General features: G+C 37.0%; 1 protein-coding gene across 1 annotated transcript in view; it reads right to left on the bottom strand.

Annotated features, from left to right (window-relative positions):
• Positions 1–3,211: 3,211 nt before the first annotated feature.
• Positions 3,212–17,412, bottom strand: part of LOC108242273 — a 31,051-nt gene continuing 16,850 nt past the window's right edge. The window contains exons 4-19 of the mRNA XM_037976690.1: positions 13,964–14,218; positions 13,485–13,748; positions 12,698–12,961; positions 11,788–12,090; positions 11,357–11,468; positions 9,006–9,166; positions 8,622–8,870; positions 8,320–8,436; positions 8,221–8,236; positions 8,054–8,136; positions 7,587–7,637; positions 7,429–7,491; positions 6,062–6,121; positions 5,573–5,638; positions 4,053–4,118; positions 3,212–3,981 (exon numbers count right to left, since the gene is read on the bottom strand). Of these exons, the coding sequence (XP_037832618.1) occupies positions 3,896–3,981; positions 4,053–4,118; positions 5,573–5,638; positions 6,062–6,121; positions 7,429–7,491; positions 7,587–7,637; positions 8,054–8,136; positions 8,221–8,236; positions 8,320–8,436; positions 8,622–8,870; positions 9,006–9,166; positions 11,357–11,468; positions 11,788–12,090; positions 12,698–12,961; positions 13,485–13,748; positions 13,964–14,218 (2,216 nt within the window). The 3' untranslated portion in view covers positions 3,212–3,895. The remainder of the gene's footprint in view (positions 3,982–4,052; positions 4,119–5,572; positions 5,639–6,061; positions 6,122–7,428; positions 7,492–7,586; positions 7,638–8,053; positions 8,137–8,220; positions 8,237–8,319; positions 8,437–8,621; positions 8,871–9,005; positions 9,167–11,356; positions 11,469–11,787; positions 12,091–12,697; positions 12,962–13,484; positions 13,749–13,963; positions 14,219–17,412) is intronic.

Here is a 17,412-nt window from a genome sequence, read left to right as displayed (position 1 = left end):
GTCTGGGGAGAAGCTGTTTGGTTTCTCTAATATGGAGTTCTGGACATTCCTCGCTGCACTGACTGCAGACGCCACTCTGCTCAGATGTGTTTGTGTGTTTTGACCAGCCTCTGTCTGACTCCTGTTGGGTTTGAAATGTACCGGGACGCTGTATATGAATAAAATCCTTCTAAGTTTCTCAGCTACTCCAGCAACATAAAGGATGACAATGTTTTTGTGTTTGTTCTTCTCCTTATTCTGTTCAGTGGTGTTTTTAGATTTCATCTCTGACTTGACAAACACACAGTTAGGATATACATGTTTTGAGAGGTTTTTTAATATGATTCTGTTTCTTTTTCTTCCCTTCTGTCTTCGTGAGGAGATGTTTAGCCCAATGCTGTCAAAAACCTACAATGGAGCATTAAGGCTGATAGTCAGTTTCATTCTAAACAACACGTTCATTCACGTGGCCCACTTGTGAGTCAGGCAAACAAAGGCCCTAAACAAGCCTCTATTATAAGGAGAGTGAGTGTAATCTGCACGTGAACTTAGCTTAAATAACATCTCACTTTAAAAGCTTGAACTCCACACTTAGTGAAGCTCCTCGGATGAGAACAAAACAACTACAGAACAGAAGTCCAATTGTTTTGTTTTTTTTTAACTTTTGTTAGATTGATTATGTCCTGAATGACTGAAAATCTACACCAGCGATTGTTGCATTTTGTCGACACAGTACTAGGTTTGAGGGCTTCGGAACAAGATGATAGGCCAACTCTACATTGTCTCTTTAGACACGAAGAGTGACAACACCAAGAAAACCCACATTTAGGTCTGAGATATGAGATCTGATAAAACAAGACCCGTCATAAGCGGAGCAAGATAAGACTGACAAAGAAAGAGTTGTTTCCACTTCAATGAGGCTTTCTTTCTTTCTTTTTTTTTAAAAAGAAGCTCTAAAATTTTTAAGACAACAAAAATTATGTTTGTTTTGATCCACCTTGGTACAAAAATGATGGTTTTATGAAATACAAAAAGATGGCAATTATTTTTTATTAAAATGACAATGACTAATTTGACTTTTTTACAAAAACAAACAACACAAAATGTTCAAATAAACATTCATCAGTATCAGAGTAAAAGCAAATTTCTACAAAGTAATGCCATTGAAATAAAAATATGTAATGTAAAATAAGTGACTGAATAAATATTCACCCCCTTTAAAGTAACTTTTCTTATTCAGCTCAGAGAAAAGATTGTTGAAACGTTGAAGTCAGGAGGTGGGTAATAATGGATTTCCAAGGCCCTTTAGAAGGTTGAAGCGTGTGACAAACCCTTCCACCCCCGAAACCCCCTCACCACATTTAATCAAAAGACTGCTGAGAGTGTCCAACAATCTACATCAGATCTGAAACAGTAACTGCAGTGAAACTGACAGGAAGTCTCTGCAGCAAAGTGTTTGTCTCTAACCAATTAATTGCTTCAAAAAGAGCATGTGAAATTGTGAGCACAGAGTTTATTAAAAATAAATAAAGAAAGAAAATTGATTTCCTGAAAGTTGTGTTGTTTGATACAAAGTTTCTGTCCAACAATGACAATAAAATAAAAATAAGAATTCAGGCGATTCTGAAGACAGAGAGGGACAAACCTGGAACTATCAAGGTGAACCTAATAAAGTGCCAGGTGATGGTTAATCACATGTAAATGTTTGTTTTTTTTATTAATAATGCAAAATCAAATTTAACCACACCCACATGAAGCAACATTTGTTGCAATCTGTCAACATAATATTTAGTTATACAGCCTCAGAAAAGAGATGACAGGCCAAGTCTACTTTATCTCTTTATACATGAAGAGTAACAACACAGAGAAAACCCACATTCAGACCTGAGATCTGATAAAATAAGGCACGTCATTAATGGTGCAAGATAAGACATAAAAAGAAAGTTTATGTTTCCACATCAATAACCCCTCACCCCCCTTTTTTTTAAAAAAAAAAAGCTCTGAAATTTGTAAAACAATATGAATTATGTTTGTTTTGTTTTCCCCTGGTTCAACAAAAGATGGCAGTTATTTATTTCTTCGTCAAAACCACAGTGACCAATGTGTCATTATCTGACTTTTTTCACAAAAAACAAAACATTCAAATAAACACTCATCAATGTCAGCGTAAAATTAAAGTTCTACAAAGTAATGCCGTTAAAATAAAAATATGTAATGGAAAATCATTGACTGCATAAACATTCCCCCCCTATAAAGTGACAAGTATATTGCATATACATGTGTGTGTGTGTGTGGGGNGGGGGGGAGGGGGGGAATTTAACTAAGAGTAACAGCATACAGGCATATGACAGCACCTTTGTCCTGTTGCTGCACAACTCTACTTTTCTGTGAAAAATTGATTAGTCCAAAACATTTGACTTTTAAACAATCATTAATAGTGCTAATGAACCTTATTTGCACGTTATCAAGTCATATATCAATAAACAATTGAACCCTAAATGGCCTTAGATGTGTGTCTGATTTGACTGTTTCTGCTCATGTAGAATGTAGATATTAGGGCAAGCAAAGACCCTAATGAGCCTCCAAAGGGAGTAGAGGGAGAATAATTTACACCAGTTCAGCTTGAATATAACAGAACAACTCTCTGCACTTTAAAAGCATAACTTTGCTTGTCGGGTGAGGAGTGTAATGTCTTCAACTAACAGAAAAGAAATCCAGTGGCTTTGTTTCAAAACTCTGAGGAAATGTTGTTGTGAGTTGAACCTCCTGTAATAACCTGCAGAATAAAGCACCACAGCATGCAGCTACATGGCAGCAGCATCATCCAGAGCTGACTTCAGAATAAACTGCTGCTTCTGCTGCTCTGCTGTGAATGAAGAGAGGAACTGAAGAGCAGATTTATACTGAGGCACATTGTTTACACATGGATTGTTTTTTTTTGTTTGTTTGTTCATTGTTCTTAGTGGTAAATGTCATTTCTAAGCAGCAGAGCTCTCTGAGTTTGCTCCCTTCCTCTCATCTTGCAAGATCTATACATCTTTTAGAATCTATCTATATTCACATGAGATTGAGCGTAATATCATTTACAAGGTTTACCCCAAATAGCTATAACTTCATCCATTTTTAATCGCAAGACGATTCTTGTTTAAAACTGATGTAAAAGGTGGTTTCTGATATGCATTCTTCAAGGAATGCTGGCCCCTTAATTAAATGATTATTTTAACACAAATTAATGACATTTTGATTATCTGTTTAAACTGTGGAAAAATGATAAAAACTGTGACCGTCTTAAATTTTATTAGCAGAGTAATGTAATGGCAAACACAGCAGCTGTAAAAATGTTTTAACAGATATAAAACAAAAACAATACAAGTTAGTAAAAACACAACTGAAAGCTCACAGCTAAAACAAAACCTATGAAAGCATTATTGGGTCAGAAAGATATATCATGAATGAATGAAACACCCAAGATCAATAAAATACACTGGATGATTTGTATGATTTACTGCTAATTTAAAAATACAAGGACACAGATGTTGTTCACAGAGGAACTTAACTTACTATAAAAACCAAAACAGATTTTCCACTTTTACCTATTGCTACATTCTGGTACAGTATACATTCAGATGTAGCCAATTATAATCAGTTATTATAGACAGGTTCAGTAGTAGTCAGTGAATAGCTTCTGATTTCTGCCAAAAGAGAAAACTTTAAAACTTTACATCATCACATTTTTACAAACTTCTCAGCATGTCTGATTTTTTATTCCACACATTTCAACAAATGTTTCTCTTTGGTTTGTTAAGGCAGCTCCTGTCACAGACTTATACCAGAAACATAATTAATGTGGAGTTATTCAAGCAGTAAAGAAGTTTTAACTCTTGGACTAAACTGCAGAATAAACCACAACTCTCAGCTACATGGTTACATCTTTATCCAGAGTTGCTCTTGATCGGATTTCAGAATAAACGACTGTATCTGTTGTTGCAGGACTCAATTTTTCTGTAAATGAAGAGGTTTGGTTTTATTATAATTGCAAATACTGACATTTTACAGGTTAATGAAGACTTTACCTTTCTTTTGACCATTAGCTTTTCCTTTGATCCGATGGTTGATCTCGGCGTATGTTGGAGCGAAACCTAAAACAGACACCAGATCTCAGGACACATTTGTTCAACACAGCTGTGATCTGAATGAGAATCTACAGATGTTGAAGCTAGCTGTTCAGATCAGACAAATATAACTTTATCAGGTTTGTTTTGTCATCAAGCACAGAAACTCTAAAAGTCCTCAGATGTGTGTCTGATCTGACGGTTTCCGTCTGGTGTGTATGTGTGGATCCAAAAGGTCCCACTTTTTAAAATGTCACGTTTTTGAGGTGTAAAGAATAAACGATGATGAATAATTTCAAAACGTGTTCCACCTTTACTGTGACATTTAACATGTGCATGTCAACTTAAAAAATATGTTGCAGGTAAAAATAAAACAAAATGGTGCAAAAGGCTGGTTGCATAAGTGTACACACCCTTATTAAACTAATAATTTAGAGAAGCTTTCAAGAGGCCTTCAGTAACACCGAAGGAGCTGCAGGAACTTCTGAGAACTGATTGTGTACTACATGTGACATCAATCTCCTGTGTTCCCCACACAACTCTGGAGTAGAGAGGCTTTTTTATTGTTTTGTTTTTTTTACAAAGCAAAGCATTCAGGCTCAACTAAACATAGCTAAAAATATAAACATCAGGTCTTCCAAAAACATGTGGGAAAATTTGCTCTGGTCTGATGGACCCAAAGATGAACTTTTCAGCCACAATTCTGACAGGTGTTTGGTGCAGAAACAAGACCTTGGATCAGCAAAAGAACACCATCCCCACAGCAAAGCATGGTAGTGGCAGCATCATGCAGAGGGGTTGCTTTTCTTCAGCTAGAGGTGGGGTTTAGTCGAGATGGATGGAATGATGAACAGTTCCAGATACCTGTTTATTAGTGATGGGTCCAGCAACACCGACGTGTCCGTGAGTGTATTGAGATCAAAGATGGAAACCCTGTATCGGTGCGTGTATTGCTTTAAGAAAAAAAAAAACATGTGGACGATACAGCTGCTGTGTCATATGGGAGTTAGGTGCCAAACTGTGTTTTTCAGAAAATGAAACTTGCAACAGATCTGCATTCATGCAGAATGGAGGAGAGGAGAGTTTGGCTGTGTGTTGCTCTGAATCTGCTATTTTCACTTTATTGGATTTTTGGAATAGCTTCTATGGAGCCATTGAGAATTAGGAAACTTTCTTCAGTTTGTGAGAATTTTGATCTGATAACGCCAAATAAGGTCAATGATTTAGGGTGAACATGTTTTTGAAAACAGGATTAATGCCACTGGTAAAATCCAGTGGAATTTTTTAACAACAGTTCAAGAACACAGCAACCTTTGGATTATTAAGAGAATCAGAAACACGCTTATTTGCACCTCTACAAACTTGCAATGAAATTGCAATTATTGCTGTATCTGTTGCTGCAGGTCTCAATTTTGCTGTGAATGTAGAGAGGATTTGGTCATTGCAAATACTGATATATTATAGGTTAATGAAGACTTTACCTTTCTTTTGACCATTAGCTTTTCCTTTGATCCGATGGTTGATCTCGGCGTATGTTGGAGTGAAACCTGAAACAGACACCAGATCTCAAGACACATTTGTTCAACACAGCTGTGATCTGAATGAGAATCTACAGATGTTGAAGCTAGCTGTTCAGATCAGAAAAACACAACTTTATCAGGTTTGTTTTGTCATCAAGCACAAAAACTCTAAAGGTCCTCAGATGTGTGTCTGATCTGACCGTTTCTGTCTAGTGTGTATGTAATGCAACTTTGAATTATTTATATTTTTCTTGGAGACAGGTCTTTTTAGTTAGTGGGAGTTGTACAGGATAAATGTCACTAGAAAGTGAAAAAAGATTTTAACTGATTGTGGTTTCATTTTTCTTCATATCACAAAAACCTAACATTTTAACAGGGGTGTTAAGACTTTAATTTCCACTCTAGATGCCAACCAAGGCAGATGATTATCTGAGGTGTAATGTAACGTACCTGTACTTCTTGTTTTCACCTCAGAGTAAATAACGGTCTCCTCTCGTTTATGAGGCCTTCCTGTTGAGATCATCAACAAAAGACATGAGAGATATAGAACAAAGCAAGTTCAAAAAAGCAGGCCTTTCTTCCCTTAGCCTGGGTTAACAAAGCTAAACCTTCACAAAGAAATTACAGGAACTATGATGGTGGTTCTGATGATACGCTGCACAGAACAATGAAATCATTAAATGTTGTTAGTTTGATTGTTCTATCAAGGAAATCATTAAAACAAGAATCAGTGACTGAGTTGTTAATCACAGTTAATGGAAACTGAACTCATAACCTGCTCATGAGCAGGTAATGAGTTAAGCTTCTGTTACCATGGTGATTTAGTTAGTCTTAAATAGATCCTCCATTGCGAAACTAAAATCTGACTTTCAGCTCAACATAGACAAGTGAAAAATCTCGTTTTGCAGTACAACTGTCATGAAGTGGGGTGAAGGAGGCGAAGCCAGTATGCAGACTCGTATTTTAAAGAAAAGAAACTAATTTATTGAGGAACAAAAACAAAGAGCTGACGGGGCAGCAAAACAAACTAAATACAAAAACACTCACTTAAACTCTCATAAACAGACCTGAGACAAGACGAAACCCAAACAGAGCATGGGGGCAACAAGGCACGAACAACCAGAAGGACAACACATCAGGGAGGCAAGAATACAACAATGAACCAGCAGAGAGGTAGGGAACGTGACCGGGTTTTAAACACAAAGGGTAACGAGGTAAGTGGGCGCAAGAGAGTGATGACAATTGCAGGCAGGTGGAGATGGGCGTGGAAGGAGAACGAGAGATAGACTGAGGAGAAGTGAATGATGGCTGAGGCACAGGGAACAAAGACACAAGGAAGAAGATAACTGAATAAAATAAACAATAAACTCAAATTGAAACATGAAGACAAACTGAATACAAAAACCCAGATCCTAACAACAACCTCATTAAGTTATATGATGATTTGCAAATCCTTGTAGACTCTGGACTGTTGACCACCTGAAGTTGTACATCAAACAAGAATGGAAAGAATCCCACCTAGAAAGCTTCAACAACTAGTCTTCAGTTCCCAAACATTTATTGAGTGTTGTTAAAAGGGAAGGTGATGTAACACAGTGGTGAACTTGCCCCTGTCCCAGCTTTTTTGGAATGTGTTGCAGGCATCAATTTCAAAACGAGTGAATATTTGAAAAAAACAAAAACAATAAAGTTAATCCATTTGAACATTAAATATCTTGTCTTTGTAGTGTATTCAGTTGAATATAGATTGAAAAGAATTATTCAAGCTTCATTGGAATCGGGGTTGTACTTTTTACATGTTTGTGTTTGGAACTCACTGTTTTTTCCAAGGTTCTTCAGTACAATGACAGCATATGTAACATCTCCGGATTCATCAGCACCTGAAACATTCCAGCATTTTACATCAGTTATTTATTATCAGAGACCATCAATCACAGTTGCAGTATCTCAAACAGCCTCTGAGGAGATACTTCACCATTTCCAGCTGCTTCAGAGGGTTTGATCGACTCATAGAGAGCAACATTTTCTACGGTAAATAAAAACAGTATTAGATAGTTATATCAGTGTAAATAGATAAAACAATTACAACTTTAAACAATAAAGCAAACAATGGTTTGTTGGCCCTACTTCTTATTCATTTGATATTGTTTTTTATGTTTTTTCTTTTATTTATATTAGGAATCAAGTTTAACAAAGCTGGGCTTTTATTCTGAAACCTGGCTTGACAAAACCCAAAACTCCACTCAGCGTTAACAGATACTACAGCGAGGTTTTGATGTTGCTTTGCTAACTCAGACTAGCAGATGAAGTTGTTTTGTCAAGTATAACAAGTTCAGCTCTTGTGAATTTTGGCTCTAATTTTGTTTTCAAATCAGACAGATACAAACCAACTAGGAAAATTAAAATAGTAAATAATAAAATGAGATGAATTTCTGATCAGACCCTGAAAAGCAGAACTCTGACTTTCAGCCTGGTTGAATCCACGATTTGTGGAGCTCTGACTTCTGCTCTCGAACGATTTTGACCTAAAACATAATAAACAGTAACTTTTAGACAAAAGAATACTGAAACTTGATGTGAGAGAGAGGCAGAGAATGTGTTACACTGACCTGATGCCTGATACACCTGTGAAAAAGATATTTATTTGATTTATTAAAGAGTTCCTGATTCAACGATCTGATCCAGGGTTAGAAGAAATAAGCTCTCACCTTTGGACTGTCTGCAGCGCCACAATAAGATCAGGAGAATAATGAGAATGACTCCAATAACTGGTCCAACAATCAGCAGCACAAGAAATAAAGAGCTGACAGGACTGGATACAGCTGCTGTAAATTTATAAACAATAAAAATGCTAATTTTATGACATCAATATGTATTTCCAGAAAAAAATTACTTCAAGTTTGTACAGACAACAATTGATAAAACATGAACTTAGAGTTTACTTTGTCCCTCTCACACAAAATAAAACAATTTACTAAACAAAAACACAAATGTTTTTTATCCTCCTCACCTTGAACTGACATCCAGCTCTGTGGTGACTCCTGTCCTGAATGTTCACACCTGTAGAAACCTTCATCTGACTTTGACACTGCAGAGATCTTCAGCTCCTCTCTGCCATCATTCTGGAGAAGTGTGTTGTTGTGATAGAAAGACACATTGGAAAGTAGTTTTTGTTGTTTGGTTCTGCAGCTCAGAGTAACAGGATCTCCCTCAGTCACAGGATGGACGGGGCTCTCCAGGATGATCCCATCATCTTTATCTGGAAAACGGTTTCAGTCAGCAGTCAGCTGGAGAATATCTTTTAAAAAGCTATTTTACAACAATAAACATAAAACACAACACTGAAAATTAATTACAAGAACAAGAGAAAGAAAAATATAAAATGATAACATACCCTGTACAGTGATGTTGACTGCATTGCTGAACTCTCCTGATCCAGACTCACACCAGAACACACCACTATCAAACCAGTAAAGCTTTATGGTACATGAGGATCCAGGCATTGTTCCCCAGGAGGAGCAGTAAAAGTCAGACAGGTGATGTGTTTCTGTAAACCTCTTCACTCTCCACTCAGCAGAGTTTCCTTCACAGCTCAGTGAGACAGACTCAGATCTGAAGTGTTGAACTCTGTCAGGATTCACTCTGAGAGACGCTGCTGGAGGAAAAGCTGAGGAAAAAACAACATGTAATGAGACTTGAGCCAGGGAAAGAAACATTAAAGGATAATATTAAAAGTGCCTTTGTCCAATCAGTTAAAAACAGAAAGATAATTAATAAAACCAGTTTCAAAAATATAACAATAAAAATCTAAAGTAACCTATATTTTTGTACTATTGTGGTTATTATGCATACAAATTTATCTTTTATGTAAGTTAAAAATGTGGTCCTATAACTAGTTGAAAATGTTATTTTGCTTGCAGATTACACCACTGAGTGTAAGAGAAACAATAACTTCAACTCACTGAGAGCATAGAAACAAAACTGACCTTCAGACCAAACAAAACTTGGTTCACTGTAATCAGAGGAAAACTCTGGTTCTCCTCTTCCTGCTCTGCACACATATCCTGCTGTGTGTTTCTGTCCATGAATGATGTAGGAGTTCTGTTGTGTCGTGTTGGAGCTTCCAGGCAGCAGCTCATAGTTATGGGAGCTGCTGGATGGTTTGGGAACAGCTTTATACCAGAAGAACCTCCATCCTGCAGACGGAGGTTTAACCTCACAGCTCAGAGTTACTGAGGCTCCAGGACTCAGCCATGATGGAGACACAGAGAGGACAGGCTGAGGTCTACCTGTTGGACAGAGATCGTCTGAGAGTAAACCAAGCTTCACTTTATCTAAGCTCTTAACATTAAATGCTGTTTATCTCCAGGTTTTGTAAACCACTAATCACAATAAATCTTGACAAAAACATAAAAAAAATGTTTAGATGCAAAAAACATAGTTTCACCTAGTGAGATGAGATTTGCATGTACAGATCTACGTTTATGCATTCAGTTAAGCAGTGTGAAAATATTTTAAAATATATTTATGTTATAGTATACAGTATTTCATTTGTAAAAAGTCTCATAACATATGCTGCCACCTGAGAGGACATATGCAAATATTCTTGAATAAATAAATCCATCCATCTTCTTCTGCTTACCCGCTGTCGCAGCCTAAGCAGGGATGCTCAGACTTCCCTCTCCTCAGCCACTTGGGCCAGCTCCTCCGGGGGAATACCAAGGAGTTTCCAGGCCAGCCGAGAAACATATGCCCTTTTTCTACCAGCTCTAAAGGTCCTGGCTCCACTCTACTCGGCTTCCTTTGCGCAGGTTTCCACCGGCATTTTTTCAAGGTCGGCCCCTGCTTTTTTGGTCCCTGCTTCGGAGTAGGGCCAGCCGGGCCAGCCCTGCTTCGTGGGTGGCGCAAGCTTAGCTCCTGTTCACTCATTGGTCATGGGTGTGACCAGATGCAAGCATAAAGCTCGAACGGTAGGAATATAAACAACAGCGTTAGCTTACCCTGCAACGTTTGTGCCGTCTGTCCCCCAGCAGAAGGCGCTTTAAAGCCTGAAATCTCCGGTGGATAACAGCTGTCCTACTCTGCGCAACAATCGCGGCATCCAGAGCATTTCTTCCACTGCGCCTCTCTTCCTGAAGTCTCAGGAGAATCCCCATAAGTTTAAAAAACAGCAACAACACAGGGCCAGTGTTGTCCATAGCTCTTCCGTTGTTTACACAAAGGGCGGCAAGTTTCGGTAGCACACCCCACACACACACACGCAGCCCCGCCCCCCGCAACACAAGGAGCTGTTCTTCCGCTACCGACCAAACTGGCCGGTGTATTTTTTATAGAGCCGAGCAGAGTAGAACGGGACTTCTGAAATGGAGCCAGTGGAAAAGGGGCAATAGTTCCTCCAGCGTGTCCTGAGTCCTCCTCTGGGCCTCCTCCCGGTGGGACGTGCCCCGAACACCTCACCAGGGAGGCGTCCAGGAGGCATCCTCACCAGATGCCCGAGCCACCTCAACTGGCTCCTCTCGACATGGAGGAGCAGCGGCTCTACTCTGAGTCCCTCTCGGATGACCGAGCTTCTCACCCTATCTCTAAGGGAGAGCCCAGACACCCTGCGGAGGAAACTCATTTCAGCCGCTTGTATCTGCAGTCTGATTCTTTCGGTCACTACCCAAAGCTCGTGACCATAGATGAGGGTAGGAACGTAGATCGACCGGTAAATCGAGAGCTTCGCCTTTTAACTCAGCTCTCNACCTCTTCACTCTCCACTCAGCAGAGTTTCCTTCACAGCTCAGTGAGACAGACTCAGATCTGAAGTGTTGAACTCTGTCAGGATTCACTCTGAGAGACGCTGCTGGAGGAAAAGCTGAGGAAAAAACAACATGTAATGAGACTTGAGCCAGGGAAAGAAACATTAAAGGATAATATTAAAAGTGCCTTTGTCCAATCAGTTAAAAACAGAAAGATAATTAATAAAACCAGTTTCAAAAATATAACAATAAAAATCTAAAGTAACCTATATTTTTGTACTATTGTGGTTATTATGCATACAAATTTATCTTTTATGTAAGTTAAAAATGTGGTCCTATAACTAGTTGAAAATGTTATTTTGCTTGCAGATTACACCACTGAGTGTAAGAGAAACAATAACTTCAACTCACTGAGAGCATAGAAACAAAACTGACCTTCAGACCAAACAAAACTTGGTTCACTGTAATCAGAGGAAAACTCTGGTTCTCCTCTTCCTGCTCTGCACACATATCCTGCTGTGTGTTTCTGTCCATGAATGATGTAGGAGTTCTGTTGTGTCGTGTTGGAGCTTCCAGGCAGCAGCTCATAGTTATGGGAGCTGCTGGATGGTTTGGGAACAGCTTTATACCAGAAGAACCTCCATCCTGCAGACGGAGGTTTAACCTCACAGCTCAGAGTTACTGAGGCTCCAGGACTCAGCCATGATGGAGACACAGAGAGGACAGGCTGAGGTCTACCTGTTGGACAGAGATCGTCTGAGAGTAAACCAAGCTTCACTTTATCTAAGCTCCTAACATTAAACACTGTTTATCACTAGTCCAAGAATCTTTATTATCCCCTTCAAGCAATTTGTTTTACAGACAATATCTATAAAACAGTCATACATGACACAACATACAAAAAGCTCAACAGTAAAATCAGGGAAAGAGTTTGAAGTAGTTTTCATTTTGTTCTGATGTCTTTTCTCAAAACTTATTTAATGTTTAAGGCATCTTACTGATGTTTTGTCAATCTGATTGGAATAATTATTTGATTATTATTAAATATTATTATACTTATTTAAAAATATTATTATTGAATCCATCTTTTTCCTTTAGTAGCTGTCAAGAAAAAAGTAGCTTAGATGGGTTTAACATTTTAAACCTTATCTAAATTAATTACAGCGTATAAAAATTAATGATTTTTTTGCTTTTTTTATGATTGTTATCTAGAGTAAAAGTGTTTTTTTTTTTCAGTTTTTGAGATCAGGTAAACAAGAAAACTCTTAACTCCTAAAGGGTTTTTCTTATGGTGAAGAAAAAATATTTATATATTTATATATTTTTTAAAAATTGACTAACTTACTGGACACAGTTACTGTGATAAAATTACTCCACTCTGAGAAAGAAAAGCTGTCATTTTTGCCTCTGCAGCTGTATTCTCTGTGGGACTCAGTAACTCCGTTAATCCTGTATTCACTGGATGTTGGAGGGTTTCTGTTGGTTGGTCTCCATTCATACATCCACTGAGTTCCTCCTCCTCCTTGGATCTGACAGCTGAGAGTGACTGTCTCACCTCTAAATATCTGAGTCCAGTTGGGTTGCAGAGTCAAGGTGGGTTTAATGGAAACTGTTCACAGAAACAATATTTAGTTTGGAGTTTGAGTCAAACAATATTTAAAAAAAAATACACAAAAAAACTTTTATTGTTATTAATAAACAATAACAGAAACAGAAAAGCTACTATGAAAAAAGACAACTGAATATTAACACATAAAGAAACAACATGATGTTTGTTTAGTTTCTGACTAATTCAATTGGGTTTATTGAACAGTTAGTGGGTGAAAGTGTTAAAATAGAAAATATATAAATGAAAATGATACAAAGAAACAAGTTTTATCAAACAGACACATGTGTTATTGACTCTTTCTCATAGAACATTACCATATAGAGTCACAATGTAAAATTAAGATAAAACATGAACAGGAACAAATGTTCTGCTTTGAGGTCTCATCAGATGGAGCTACAGTCAGAAAATCACTGGTTTACTGAGGTTTATTAATGTCAGTCAAACTAAAACATGTTTTAACACACAGAAAAAAAATTAAAGACTTCTAAAGGTTTTTTTTTTCTAAATAAATAACTAAACTCACCAGTTTTCTGAACAATGACTTCAGTGCTGTTTTGTGTGTAGAAAACTGGATCTCCTCTTCCTCCTCTGCAGCTGTACAGACCTCCCTCTGAGATGATGAAGACTTTTCCTGATTTAATGTAGTTTCTGTACTGATCTTTTGACTCCTGTCTGAACCAGTCAAAGCTCCAACCATCAGATGTGTCCACAGAGCAGCTCAGTGTTATTCTGCCTCCTGCTGGTATGATTGTTTTATCTGCTCTCACTGAGGCTCTGGGTTCATCTGCTGTAGAGTTTGAAGAACAAACAAATAAACTAAACTGTTGTTGAAAGCAGCTGAAATGATGACATTTATAACATGACCGTTCTATCATAATGACAAATACAAATGTGAACAGAGATAATTTACAAAATTTTATTTTCTTTCTTTTAAATATTCATAAATTTACTCCTGACTGCTGTTTACTCATTTCAGTCTGAATGGATGACAACCTGACTCACGTATCACTTTGAGTCTGAAGACATCACTCCATCCTGTCAGCTGGTAGTCTCTTGTAGCCCGACAGCTGTAGGAGGCATCATCAGCTGGTTGGATCCTGTATTCTTTGGATGTTGGAGGGTTTCTGTTGGTTGGTCTCCATTCATACGTCCACCGAGTTCCTCTTCCTCCCTGGATCTGACAGCTGAGAGTGACTGTCTCACCTCTGAATATCTGAGGCCAGTCAGGTTTCAGGATCACAGAGGGTTTAATGGAAACTGTTCACAGAAACAATATTCAGTTTGGAGACTGATAGAAACATTATTTAAAATAAAATACACAGCAAAATCTTTTATTTTTATGAATAAAAAAAAAAATTATTTAGGGTGGCAAATACAAATTTCCAGTTAACCTTGTCATAAACCTCTGCATTTAATGAAACGCTTCAATGACAGTCTTCTGTATAATCTGTATAACGATTTCTTTAAAAATCCAGTCTGGTCAGGATGTATATTATGATGGGGTTTTTTTTCATGCCTTATGGCCAATGTCTAGCAGATGATTTTAAGATCTGCATTTATAAGTGACATTGGGCAGCAGCTGAATGGAGGTGTGGGATCTGTAAATTGTTACCTTTACTTTATTCTTTTTCAATTGATTTGGAAGAAGTTTTCTAGATTTATTCCTTTGATTAAAATTCTTCAACCACAATCTCTGAATTGTTACGTTCTAGTTTTAGTTTTCTAGAACATTTCTGAAAATAGGTAAAAGTGAACATAACTTACAGTATACCTGAGGTTCATGGCATTCCAGCAGCTTAACAACACATTACCGTCTTGACTCAAATATATTGTTGGAGAAATTATAAAAATGGTAACTCCCAGAAGTGAAATAACATACTGTAGCAGCCAGAAGACATGCTAATAAATAAGTGAAACAATTTGCACTAAAAAACAAATTTTATAATTAATTGTTTCAATGTTTATACCTTTGTTTGTGTGTGTGTGTGTCTTCATTTGTCTTTGTTTGCAAAATATCTCCCAATATTACATTAGATTATGCATAATGTAATTTAAAACCTTTGACCAAAACAGCTTTAACTCTGTTCCTTTATAGCATAACATGATTTTAGTCAAATCTCTGGCATGAGAAAAGATGGGCAATGAGCATTCCTTTAGGGATTTTATGGTAACTAGACACAAACACAGACTAGTTGCAAACGTGCAAAGAAAACCAATTCAAAGACAATTTAATATTTGATAAGGACAGATTTTGCCCCTAAAGTGAATCAACAGCTCTGGTTACACAGATGGTTTCTTAATCTGGTCATTTAAATATGTTGGACCAATATATAAGATCAAATTAAATTAAGTATAAAAAGTAATGACACTGTACATTAATACTGTAAATATTATATTGTACATTGAGACAAAAACAGGAAATGAAAACTGTTTCTCACCTTGAGCCTGTCCACAGAAGAGAGTACTGAGAACTACAATAAAGAATAAAACCTCATCAGATCAACCTGACAGAAAATCTAAATCACAGTAAATAAATACATTTTAAAAAGCTGACATGTATAACTAATGATAACTTAAATAATAATTGTGAATTTCCCTACTAAAGACTCCAGCTGCTTAAAGCATCAAGTTGAAAAGGAAAACTCACGGAAACTATTCTGAAGTTCTTATAGAAACTGTTTTATCCAGTGAAAACCTGTACTTCTTATCATATACCAACATTTTCTTTAAGCTGCAAACAAAAGTCAATAAAAAGGAAGTCAGTGATGTACTTACAGAAAACCGTCAGCAAGCAGAGCAAAGAGTGCCCCATCCTCACATCCAGACCTGCTGCACTGCTGATCAGAAACTCTGCTACTAACTGTAATGATGAAGAAGCAGAAGTTACAATAATTCCTGTACGGCATCAACATTTTTTCAGACTTCTTGTTCCAAGTATAGCCTGTTGCTGTTTCCTTCCCTTTTATACAACATTCATACAGCAGTAGCTTTGACAAAAATATAGTTAGATTTCCTGTCAATATGAGCTAGGGGGGGATTATTTTTCATTTTTTGTTCAAATGTTTGTAGCTGGTCTTAAAATAAAATTGTAAAATTAAACATTAATTACCATTGTGGCCAGGAAGAGCGGTTGCAGAAGTGCGCCAAATGTATTTCTCCACATTATTTTTATTTTGTTTTTTTACTTTTTGGATTATTTCTCCATCCATGCTATTTCTGTTTATTTATTTATTTATTTATTATTTATTTAATTTTTTTAATTTATTTATTATGGCGCTTGGTTCTGCTTCCGGGTTACATGGTCTAAGTTTTATAAAAAGAAATATAAAGCCAAAAAAAAACAAAAAAACATAGGAACATGTCACTAAACATCGGACATGCATCCATACACAATAATAAATAATAAAGTCCAAAAGGAAACATTTACATCGACACCACAGGGAGAAGGAGGAGAGAGCTGACTTTCAGTATTGTCATGGAAACGAAAACTCAGATTAGGTTCTACAGTATTCCATAATGTGATCACGCTGGATGTTTATTTCTGTGAACTTGCATTTCTGTCATCTGTTTTTGTTGGAATAAATATATCCAAGTAGGTAGCAGTACGTTTGGCTTTAGGATTTATTTTCACTTCACTGAACTTGTCAGAGTGTCAACTTTGTGACTCGATGGTTTGTGTGTAGAGTTGTGATCATTTACAGAAATGTTTTTGTTATATATTCTTTACTTATTCAGTCCTGCCTCCAGGCCATTCAAGAACATGCATTTTATCTGAAAACATCTCGTTGTCCTCAGAGCAAATCTTTTGTAACAGCCAGCACCACAGAGACAATCATAATTTAACCTCAGCAAAGATTCAACAGATATTCTAATATGGACGTTTGGTCCTGGCTTTTTTAAGAATTTTCTTTTCTTTCCACTTACATTACACCAACAGTACTTTGTCTCCAGACCAGAGAACAAACTGAGGCCAACTTTACAGTTCCTCTATGTGCATCAAGATGTATGAATGATTGCATGAGTTATCACATACACATTTTTTTTTCTTTTCTTCTGCTCTTGGCAAAGGCGGACACTTTTTTCTTCTCTCCGTTACCCCTCACCCCTGCTTCTTAATTGTCTTTCTTTCTTTGGAGCCTCTAAATAATAATAAAAACGTTTAAAAAGTTAAGCTGAATTACAGCAGATCTTTTGTTTTTCAGTACAACACTGACGGATTGTGTGACATCAGGAGGATGGTTAATCTTTCTTTTAAATATCATGTGAAACCATTAAGTCAAGCTGGAGCAGTTTATTAAGACAGGATTTTTTGCTTTTTGCTCCATTTGCGGTTAAATATTTTGCCTGAGAAGCAACACATATTTAGATTTAAAAGTTTTCCATTTCCCCTTTTTGTCATTCTGAAGCCCAGGAAAGAAGCTGTGAAGTGGGTGTTTCTGGTAAAGCAGTGA

The sequence above is a fragment of the Kryptolebias marmoratus genome, linkage group LG7 (assembly GCF_001649575.2).
Source record: "Kryptolebias marmoratus isolate JLee-2015 linkage group LG7, ASM164957v2, whole genome shotgun sequence".
In the NCBI taxonomy this organism is placed as follows: domain Eukaryota; kingdom Metazoa; phylum Chordata; class Actinopteri; order Cyprinodontiformes; family Rivulidae; genus Kryptolebias; species Kryptolebias marmoratus.
The sequence above is the reverse complement of the archived record's forward strand: the minus strand, read 5'-3'. Positions and strand labels throughout refer to the sequence as shown.